Source organism: Cryptomeria japonica, chromosome 9 (assembly GCF_030272615.1).
Source record: "Cryptomeria japonica chromosome 9, Sugi_1.0, whole genome shotgun sequence".
NCBI lineage: Eukaryota > Viridiplantae > Streptophyta > Pinopsida > Cupressales > Cupressaceae > Cryptomeria > Cryptomeria japonica.
In genome coordinates, this window is record NC_081413.1 from 141,396,889 (window position 1) to 141,408,859 (window position 11,971).

Consider the following 11,971-nt stretch of genomic DNA (forward strand, 5'->3'; position numbering starts at 1 on the left):
TGGTGTCCTAAGGGGTCATATGGTCTCCTATGATCCCTTAGGACATAATATGGTGTTGTTATGGGTCCTATGGACACCTAAGGGGTCATATGATGTCCTATGGGGCCATAGGACACCATATGACCCCTTATGTGTCATTAGGGGTTGTATGGTGTTGTAAGAGGTCATATGGTGTCCTATGACACCTTAGGAGACCATATGACCCCCTAGGACACAATAAGGTGTCGTTATGGGTCATATGGTGTCCTAAGGGGTCATATGGTGTCTTATGACCCCTTGGGACACCATATGATCCTCTAGGACACAATAGGGTGTCGTTCTGGGTTGTATGTTGTCCTAAGGGGTCATATGGTGTCCTATGACCCCTTATGACCCCTTAGGAAACAATACAGTGTCGTTATGGGTCGTATGGACACCTAAGGTGTCATATGATGTCCTTTGGGGCCATAGGACACCATATGACCCCTTAGGTGTCGTTATGGGTTGTTTGGTATCGTAAGGGGTCATATGGTGTCCTATGACACTTTAGGACACCATATGACCCCCTAGGACACAATAAGGTGTTGTTATGGGTCGTATGGTGTCCTAAGGGGTCATATGGTGTCTTATGACCCCTTAGGACACCATATGACCCCTTAGGACACAATACGGTGTCGTTATGGGTCGTATGGTGTCCTAAAGGGTCATATGGTGTCCTATGACCCCTTAGGACACCATATGACCCATTAGGACACAATATGGTGTCGTTATGGGTCATATGGATAGCTAAGGGGTCATATTGTTTCCTATGGGGCCATAGGATACCATATGACCCATTAGGTGTCGTTATGGGTCATATGGTGTCATAAGGGTTCATATGGTGTCCTATGATCCCTTAGGACACCATATGACCCCCTAGGACACAATAGGGTGTCGTTATGGGTCGTATGGTGTCTTAAGGGGTCATATGGTGTCTTATGACCCCTTAGGACACCATATGACCCCCTAGGACACAATAGGGTGTCTTTATGGGCCGTATGGTGTCCTAAGGGGTCATATGGTGTCTTATGACTCCTTATGACACCATATGACCCCTTAGGACACAATATAGTGTTTTAATGGGTTGTTATGGGTTGTATGGTGTCCTAAGGGGTCATATGGTGTCCTATGACCCCTTAAGACACCATATGACCACTTAGGACATAATATGGTGTTGTTATGGGTCGTATGGACACCTAAGGGGTCATATGATGTCCTATGGGGCGATAGGACACCATATGAGCCCTTAGGTGTCGTTATGGGTCGTATGGTGTCGTAAGGGGTCATATGGTGTCCTATGACACCTTAGGACATGATATGACCCCCTAGAACACAATAGGGTGTCGTTATGGGTTGTATGGTGTCCTAAGGGGTCATATGGAGTCTTATGACAACTTACGACACCATATGACCCCTTAGGACACAATATGATGTCGTTGTGGGTCGTATGGTGTCCTAAGGGGTCATATGGTGTCCTAAGGGGTCATATGGTGTCCTATGACCCCTTAGGACACCATATGACGCGTTAGGATACAATATGGTGTCGTTATAGGTTGTATGGTGTCCTAAGGGGTCATATGGTGTCTTATGACCCCTTAGGACACTATATGACCCCTCAGGACACAATATGGTGTCGTATGGATAGCTAAGGGGTCATATGGTGTCCTTTGGTGCCATAGGACACCATATGACCCCTTAGGTGTTGTTATGTGTCGTATATTGTCGTAAGGGTCATATGGTGTCCTTTGACCCCTTAGGACACCATAAGACCCCCTAGGACACAATAGGGTGTCGTTATGGGTCGTATGGTGTCGTAAGGGGTCATATGGTGTCTTATGACCCCTTAGGACACCATATGACCCCTTAGGACATAATATTGTGTCGTTATGAGTCGTATGGTGTCCTAAGGGGTCATATGGTGTCCTATGACCCCTTAGGACACCAGATGACCCCTTAGGACACAATATGGTGTCGTTATGGGTCGTATGGACACCTAAGGGGTCATATGGTGTCCTATGGGGCCATAGGACACCATATGACCCCTTAGGTCTCATTATGGGTCGTATGGTGTCGTAAGGGGTCATATGGTGTCCTATGACCCCTTAGGACACCATATGACCCCCTAGGACACAATAGGGTGTCGTTATGGGTCGTATGGTGTCCTTAGGGGTCATATGGTGTCTTATGACCCCTTAGGACACCATATGACCCCCTAGGACACAATAGTGTGTCGTTATGGGTAGTATGGTGTCGTAAGGGGTCATATGGTGTCCTATGACCCCTTAGGACTCCATATGACCCCTTAGGACACAATAGGGTGTTGTTATGGGTCGTATGGTGTTGCAAGGGGTCATATGGTTTCCTATGACCCTTTAGGACACCATATGACCCTTTTAGGACACAATATGGTGTTGTTATGGGTCATATGGTGTCCTAAGGGGTCATAGGACACCATATAACCCCTTAGGACACAATATGACCCCTAACGACGCCTAAGGGGTCATATAGTGTCCTATGACCCATTAAAACACCATATGGTGCTGTTATGTGTTCTATGGTGTCCTAAGGGGTCATATGGTGTCCTATGACCACTTAGGACAAAATATGGTGTCGTTATGGGTCTTATGGTAACGTAAGAGGTCATATTTTGTCCTATGACCCCTTAGGACACCATACGACCCCTTAGGTGTCGTTAGGGGTCATTTTGTGTCCTAAGGGGTCATATGGTGTCCTATGACCCCTTAGGACCTAGAGAGAGGAGGAAGTGAGGAAAAAATTGAGGGAAAGAGGTGAGAGAGGGAATTAGATGGGTGTAAGGATGAAGAGGGGGATAGCTCGAGGGATAGGAGAATAAGTGAATTGTGAGAGCTAGAGAGGGGAGGGACAAAGAAGAGTTTGCATCTATTCCACATTTGGCGCACGCCAAATAGGGAGAGTGCTAAATGTGTACATAGAAACCCCCATCTCACCTCTCTCTTCTTTATCTCCCTTCCCTCGTAGTTCCATCTCTCTCTATGAACTAGATCTCATATTCTCTCTCTCCCCTTACCTCTTCTCAGGCTCTTCATTCTTATAGATACATACTCTTCTTTGTCCCTCCCCTTTCTAGCTCTCACAATTCCCTTATTTTGCTATCCCTCGAGCTATCTCCCTCTTCATCCACATTTGGCGCACGCCAAATGTGGAATATGGACCACATTTAGCGCACGCCAAATGGAATATCCATTCATCACATTTAGCGCACGCTAAATAGGGCACTTGCCAAAATGTCCCGCTTTGGGAAACACCAAACCTATGGTTTGGATTTGCCTTGGGCATCCAACCCAAAGGTTTGGACGACCATTTCAGGCTAGAGACGTGTTTTTATCAGAACATTGAAAATTTTGACATATTTTTTGTCGTGCTCTCCGTCAGGTTTGCACGTGTTTCAATGAAGTTAAAAAAAAATACCATGGAAAACTTGAGCTCCCTCTTAGCTATCCAAAAATGTAATTTATTTCAAATTTCGATTTCGTTAAGTCTTTCATCTATAATTTCTTTTGTTAGTGTGTTCGTTTTTTGTCAAAAACCAACATGCACTATTTTGGGTCTAGATTTTTACACGTTCATCAGATTTTGAAAAAAATTACATTTTTAGAAACTAGACTCCATTCTACACAATTTAAAAAAAAAAAGTTTTGATTTTTGATTTGTTTTCAATGATTTTAGGGGGGAGCACACTCAAATTTCTATTTTTTCAGGATGTGTCCACTTCGAAAATTAGTGAAAAATCATATACTCATTAAAAAATTAGCTAAAAATTCTGGCATAAACTTCAAGGTGTTAGCTAATTTCTCACTGAAGCGATTTTAAAAATTCAAAAAAAAAGTTAACATTTTAGGGGGGCCACGACAGACGCTATGTTATGTTTTTTGCATAAAAACAGGACCACTTTTTGTGGCTCCCCTTTTTGAAGCTCTTAATCTCCACCATTTTCAAAAACAATTAGTAGTTTAGAAAATAGACTCGAAGCACTCTGACTCTTTCTCTTGTTGCATCTTCAAATTTGGAGTGTAACTATCTTCAATTTGTCGTTGAAGTTCAGACTTTGTTGATTTCAGAAAAAAAGTGGCATCTTAAGACCCCTTTTTGGTACCACAACTTGGTGCACATACCCGTCTGTCGGTAACCAATCATAACAGCTAGTGTTGACATCAATGACAAAACATCAATGCAACACATAATCAATTCCTACATATTGCCAACAATCTCCCACTTTGGCATTGATGGCAACACTAGATGTGAAAAAGAAAACATCTAAGTGCCAAGAAATGCCAAAAATTTCTCACAAAAGATATAACAATGAAAAACTGAAAATCCTAGCAACTCCCCCTAAGGAGTGCATTCCAATCTTAAATTGATCTGAATATCTTCATATGCTATATTATGACATTATTTTTCACATATAATTTACCTTGATATCCTTTAACATTTGCTTCATCCACAAGACTTGAGTGCAATTAGTTGCTGCTGCAACATATTTAGCTTCTGTAGTAGATAAAGAAATGCATGACTGTTTTTTGTTGATCCATGAGACTAGTTTCTTTCCAAGAAAGAAAGCTCCACCAGAAGTGCTCTTCTAGTCATCAGTATCTCCTGCCCAATTTACATCTGTATATGCACATAGAGTGAAGTTATCATCTCTAGAGTACCATAAGCCATATTCTATTGTTCCTTGCAAATACCGAAATATCCTTTTTACTGCATATTCATGATTTTCTTTAGGATTTCTTTGATACATCTTGAAACAATACTTACTGCATTCATAATATCTAGTCTAGTTCGAGTTAGATATAACAAGCCACCAATCATAGACTTATACCTTGTTGAATTTACCGGTGCAGATGTGTCTTTGATAGATAATTTCTCACTTGTCACCATAGGAGTACTTACTGGTTTGGAATTATCCATACCAAATTTCTTCAACAATTCCCTTAGATACTTAGTTTGATAGATAAAAATGTCTTTGTCAGTTTGAGTAATCTGCAAACCTAAGAAAAATCTCATTTCACCAATCATAGACATTTCAAATTCATTCTTCATATTATTAGAGAATTCCATGCACAATTTATCTTCACCTCCAAAAATGATATCATCAACAAATACTTCAATAATCAGAATATCATCATCAGTGATCTTGTAATATAAATTACTGTCAGCACTGCCCTTAGTAAAACCAAGCTTCAAAAGATATTTATCCAACCTTGCATACCAAGCTCTAGGAGCTTGTTTCAATCCATATAATGCTTTCCTTAACTTGCGAACCATATCTTTGTCATCTATCAGTGAAAATCCATCAGGCTACTCAATGTATACTTCTTCCTCAAGTTCACCATTCAAAAATGCACATTTAATATCCATTTGATAGACCTTATAGTTCTCGTATGCTACATAGGCAAGAAATAGTCTAACGACTTCAATTCTAGCTACTGGTGCAAATGTCTCACCATAATCAATTCCTTCCATTTGAGAATTTATCCTTTACAAACCGTTCTAGCCTTGTTTCTTATAACTTGACCATCCTCATTTAGTTTATTTCTAAAAACCAAATTAGTTCCAATAACATTCTTATTTTTAGGCCGGGGAACTAAAGTCCAAGTCTTGTTCTTCTCTATTTGATCTAATTCATCTTCCATAGCCTTTAACCAGTATTTATCTTTACAAGCTTCAATAACATATGTCGGTTCAATTTGAAAAATAAGACATACCTCTTCATTTGCCAATCTTCTTCTTGTCATAACTCCCTTGTTCCTGTCTCCAATGATTTGATCTTCGGAATGATTTAGTCTTACATACCTTGGTGTCTTCTGAACTTCAGGTTCTCTATTCTGATCATCAGTCACAATTGAATTTTCTGATTGTACTGGTGTAACTGTCTTAGTGTCTTGTACCGGTTGAGGCATTACCAGATTAGTTATGATCATTTCCACTATCGATTCTTTGTCATATGATATAGATTGATCTCTGTATTGCTCATCCACTTTCACATTTGTGCTCTCCACAATTTTCTGTAATCTTTTGTTATAACATCTATATGCGTTTCTCTAAATTGAATATCCAAGAAATATCCCTTCATCACATCAAGGATCAAGCTTCCCAATTGAATCATGTTCCTTTTGATATTAATTTTACTTCCAAAAATTTTAAAATATTTAAGAGTAGGTGTATGTCCAAACCATAATTCATAAGGAGTCTTACCAGTTTCACCTTTGATATGAACTCAGTTGAATGTGTAGACTTTTGTACTCACTGCTTTTGACCCGGAGCTATGAACCGGTGAGGCCACAATCCGGGGACCTCATCCCCACACTTCACTTGTTCAAACCCGTGAACACAACGACCTAACGAAGACACAAAGCCTACAAACACAATGGCCCAGTAGTGGTTTGAACCTTGGTGGCCGCTTCACCAAGAAAGTGTTTTAACTGTGACACTACATGTCCCAAGACAATTATATGATATAATTTAAATATCATTAATTTTTTTATTTTTTTATTTTGTTTTAGTTTCAATTTATATCAATGTTTTATTTATATCTAGGTAACTATTATATTAAGTTTAGGTATAGAATTTTAGTGTAGGATGAGATGTTTAATAGTTTATAAGGGTTTCCAAGGTACATTTTAGGTTTTCTTATGAAGGGTTATGTTGTATAATACAAAATATCGTATATTTTAATGTTTATGGATTGTATTATAGCTTCAATTTGTCCTATTCTTTCATAAGGTGTTTTATCTAGGTCTAAGAAACTAAGAAACTATCACATTAAATATTTAGGTACATAATCTTTCATGGAGGATGAGGTGCTTGATGGTCTATAAAAGTTTCAAGTTATATTTTAGATTTTCCCATGAAGAGTTATATCGTATGATCCAAATCATCATCTAATATAATACTTTTTCTTTCTATTTTAGCTTCAGTTTGTCTTGCTTTGGATTAATGTTTTATTTAATTATTACATTAGATTTTAGGATCTTTGGTTTAAGATGAGGCACTTGATGATCTATAAAGATTTCAACATACATTTTAGATTTTCTTAAGAATGATTATGTAGTATGATCCAAAACATCATCTATTTTAAAGCTTTTGAATTCTTTCTAACTTCAATCTTAATTGATGGCTTATAAAAAATTTAAAATAATAAAAAGTTAAACAATATGATACAAAATATTAACACTAATAAATGATGAAAAATAATAACATACATAAATTAGTTTCATAAAAAAATCTTATTTACACTATTTCTTATTACTCAGAGTACTTCAAGCAGAGAATAATGTACGTTGTGGTTTCAGAAAGCCCAGATCCCCTAACTATCCTCAAGACCATTTGTGAAAACATTGTTGGGGGACCAGCACCTAATTTCAGAAATATTGAGGACGCACATAACCAATTGCAATTGCAAAAAATAAATTCAAGAAGAAATGAACCAATTCTGGCGGTATTGGATGACATTTGGCGATTTTCTGACCTGAAAGATCTGTTATTTATAGGGGAGCAATACATGACTTTAGTAACCACCGGAGATGCAAATATCATGCAGTGCATCCCATTATGGTTCAACAAAGGCCATTATCCCCTGCCGTCTTTGCAAGAGGAGCATGCCCTGTCACTTTTCTGCCTATGTGCCTTTGACATGTCTAGCATTCCAGATACACATAATGAACAACTGGTCAAACAGGTACCTCACTACTACTCACAATAACAGCACGGTCTGCTATTGCCTTCCCCATATCTAAATGCATGCTTAATTTAGCCTTATTAATGTGCAGGTACAAGCAGACTGTAAAGGTTTGCCACTAGCTCTTCAGGTAATTGGTAGCTCTCTGAATCGTCAGCCCGACCACGTTTGGAAAGCTACTAGGGATGCCCTTGCAAGGGGAGAAGTTTCAGATGATAATCAGATAGCGTTTCTTCTTAAGCGCTTGGAAACAAGCATAGGTGTGCTGAATCCTGGTGAAAAGCAGTGTTTCTTGGACCTGGCTGTATTCCCAAAAGGACGAATCATTCTGCAAATGTATTGTTAGATATTTGGGTGTATGTTCGTCGAATGAAACGGAACGATGCTCTTCCTCTTGTACGGAAATTTGAAGCTAGACATCCGCTGGACATGAGGAGGGATCCCGGGTAAGGAACATTGAGTTCCTGCGCACACTGAATTCCTTTTAACTTTCACCAGAATTCTTATAATAACCTGTTCTCCTAACGTTTGATGCCAGGACCCCGGAAAGCGCAGATGACTGCATGGATGGATATTCCATTTCCCAACATGATGTAATGAGAGATTTGGCCCTGTTTTTGACGAAGCAGGACAATAGTACTCACTACTCAGTGTAGGAGGCTATATATGTCTCAAAAGCAATCTGAATTACCCCCAGAGTGGCAAACAGATGAAGATCTTTCATCTACAGCTCAGATTATTTCCATTCATACAGGTAACTGCTACAGCTGATCTTTTTTTAATAGTAATCGAGTTGGACTATGATATTGCTCCCTACTCCAAAATTTTCAAAATTTATCACACAGATTTCTTAAAATAAAAAGTAATCATAGCGTAGAATTGACTTCAATGTTTGTTCGGAGAATACAGGGGCAATGAATGATACACAATGGCCACAAATGGACTTCCCTGAGGCGGAAGCTCTGGTTTTATATCTCAGCGCAAGTGAATATTGCATTCCACCATTTCTGCTCACAATGAAGAAACTCAAGATTCTCCAAATACACAATGACAGTGCAAAACAGGCAAAGCTGAGTGGACTGCCTGATTTTCAAGCACTTTCTGAGCTTAAATCTTTGCATCATGAAGGGCTAATAGTTCCTTCTCTACATGAGCAATGCGATGTCTCAGAGAATTTGGAGAAATTATACCTAAGCCTATGTGAAGGCCTTGGTAGGGATACAATGTTCAACTTTCCTAGGCTTATAGAATTTAATGTGGACCACTGCAGTGATCTAGAGGAGTTGCCGGCAGGCATCTGTTCTTCAAATTCCCTGAAAATTTTGTCAATTACTCATTGCAAAAGCCTCGCAAAGTTGCCTGACAAGCTTGGATCACTTAAGCGGATAAGATTGTATCAATCTGGATGCTTGGAAGAGCTGCCACCATCCATCTGCAGGCTTGGAGAACTAGAATTGCTTAACATTTCGTGGGTTGAAGATGAACAGGAGCAAAGTCCCTGAATTGAAGAAAACTTTCCAATCAATAAACCAAATGACATCGGTGATTTGTGATGGGGACAATGAGTAGCTGTTCAGAAGGAGCTCCAAGTATGCTCTTGAAGTTGAAGCTGTGGAAGAAGTATTCAATTGAACTGGCTATATTAGGGAACAAACTAAATTGGGAATATAGAAAGTTATATTCTTGATAGATACAATATCATTTCTGTTAGATGGCTGTGAGCTATGACATCTTTTACATTTCCTTTTTGGCGCATGAATATTTGTCATTAACTATTATTTTATCAATATGAACAACATTTTTGTAAATTGTCTTGCTTATTGCGTTATGTATTCTCTTATAGAAGGAAGTTATTGTTAATATCATTTAGTTGTTTTTGGATTTGATTGTATGATTTTCTTTAGAATGAATGTTTTGGATCACTCTGTGTGATCCATCACCAAGATTTGAAGTACAAGGAGATGTAAACTTTGTAAGCATTGTTTGTTTGACAATCACTATCAAGAATACTTTTTTTAAGAAACTAGGATCTTATATGTTTGAGTCAATTGTCTTTCATTACTTAAAATTATGAAATCATTATATCACAATATTAATTAAGGAAAATATGAATCCTTATAATCATACAACTTTCTTTGGGTTCATTTAAATACAACAGAGAAAGTGGAGAACTAGGTTGCAAAATTATGTAGTTTGTTATATCGATCTCGTAGGTTACAAAATAGGATCTTGTATCAAAACATTTTTTTTGTAGTGTAGATTTGATCCTACATAGCATAGATTCGATCTACATAAAATTCCAAATTAGTTGAACTTCCAAACGACATATATTTTTGTACCTCGATGAGGAAATTTTCCATGACATCAACACTATTCTTCATCACAGTTCTTATAAATAAGTACTACTTTCCTTATATAATTTCAAAATATCAATTTGTTGTAATTATCAATTTCTAGTTGTATTCATTAATCTAGATTAATTGTGCATGGTTTTCTAATATTTATTTAATTACTTTAGTTTAATTTTAGGAAAAATATTTTTCCTTAACATATTTGGTGAATCCATCTCCTCTTACACCCCTTAAGGTTTGACCTTAACAATATACCTTCATTACTTTTGGGATTTTAGATTCATACTTTTTGATTTCTTAATGATGTTATAGATTTGGTTAGGATTAACGTTCATATTTATTACTATTTCATTGGTATATTATTTCATTGTATGATTTGTCCCTCATTGTGTGGCCTTCATTTTGTCCACCATATCAAACATTGGATGACTTGTTAGGGTTTCATTTCAAAACTATTATGTCACTAATATTTTTTATTTATAGATTTATTTGGAGTTTGATTTTACAATTAATATTCATTTTGTGCCCTAGCTTTTACAAAGAGCTCCTAATGTCACTGCGGAGCTTTCTAGTTGCTTCCACTACAGAGGTGAGGGTTTCACTGTTTCAGCCTCACACTGCAGATCTCGCTAACTCCCTGAAGCGTTTTGCTTGGTTTCCTTTCGAGATGAAGTTGTCTTCTATTTCACATGGTTGCAAGGAATTTCCAGGTGGAAATGAGGTATTTTTTAGGGCTAATGGTAGTAAGTACAGGAGAAATGGATTTGGCTTGGGCAAGTCGGATAGCAACAGGGTTGGGAATTTTAAACCAGAAGAATTTTGCCCTCTGAAATTGGATTAACCTCTAGGCCGTAGGATGCTAAGGGGAGATTTCATGGGGGAGGAATCCTCGATAGCAAGTGTTGTTGGTTTCGTTCATCAGGAATATGCAAATTCAAGGATCGAAAATGGTTCTAGCCTTAAGAGAGTCTCGTAGGATGCTAGGGTTGAGAAGGCCAGTGAAAGAAGGGGAAGCGATAGCTATGCAATGGTGGCATCGAAAGAATGCAATAAAGAGGGTTTGGGAAAGAATAAGGTTGAACCCCTTTCAGAAGTGATGATGGTTGATTTGAATGAAGAGATTGGTGCCAAGATAGCTGAAAATGAGTAGTTTTATATAGAGATGGGTCTGATTGGGAGGTTTAAAGATTTCTAGCCCAACCTTGGTGAACTGCATAAATGGATCTCAAAGAAATGGAGCCCTATTTTGAAAGGGGATGTACAGATTTACCTTTGTGGTGGTGTTAGATAATGAACGGGATAGAAAGAAGATCCTGTGTGAATCCCAATGGAACTGGGAAAACAAGTATATGCTCCTCCTAAAGCCCTGCTACCCGACTTTTAATCTAGCTACTGAATCCTTCGACAAAGTTCCATTAGTTCCATTATAGGTAAGAATTATCAGAGAATTATCAGTTTTGGTTTGAATCTTGTTTCAAAGCTATTAGGAATTCGTGATTTATTTTTTGAGATGATTGAGGATTCCCAAGAATTCTTCCATACAACTTTTGCTCATATTTTGGTTGAGTTGGATTTGACAAAAGCCCTTCCAAGCCCTTCCAACAGAATTGTCTCTAAAGCTTATGACTGGTGAGTGGAGACAACAAGTGGATTACGAAGGCATCCCAGGTTTAGGTGTAGAAGGTTCTTCCAAACCAATCATGTTGCTTCAAAGGGTGAATCTGACAAACCTCCCGATGAGTCCATGTAGGGTTTGACCCATGCAAGTGTTAAGGGTTCTGGGGTTGAAAAGACTCGGAAGGTAGTCTTGAAGGCTTCGAAAAAGGGAGATAGCGCTCCCTTGAAATCTTGCATTGAGGGGAAGTCAAGCGTTCAGGATAGG

At 38.4% G+C, this 11,971-nt stretch overlaps 1 protein-coding gene across 1 annotated transcript; it reads left to right on the top strand.

Moving 5' to 3' along the window:
• Nucleotides 1-7,333: 7,333 nt before the first annotated feature.
• Nucleotides 7,334-9,240, top strand: LOC131060243 (probable disease resistance protein At4g33300). Its single transcript, XM_057993416.1, has 5 exons — nt 7,334-7,738; nt 7,830-7,998; nt 8,085-8,184; nt 8,368-8,492; nt 8,648-9,240. Exons 1-5 carry the CDS (start codon nt 7,334-7,336, stop codon nt 9,238-9,240), a joined length of 1,392 nt encoding a protein of 463 aa, XP_057849399.1.
• The last annotated feature ends 2,731 nt before the right edge of the window (nt 9,241-11,971 follow it).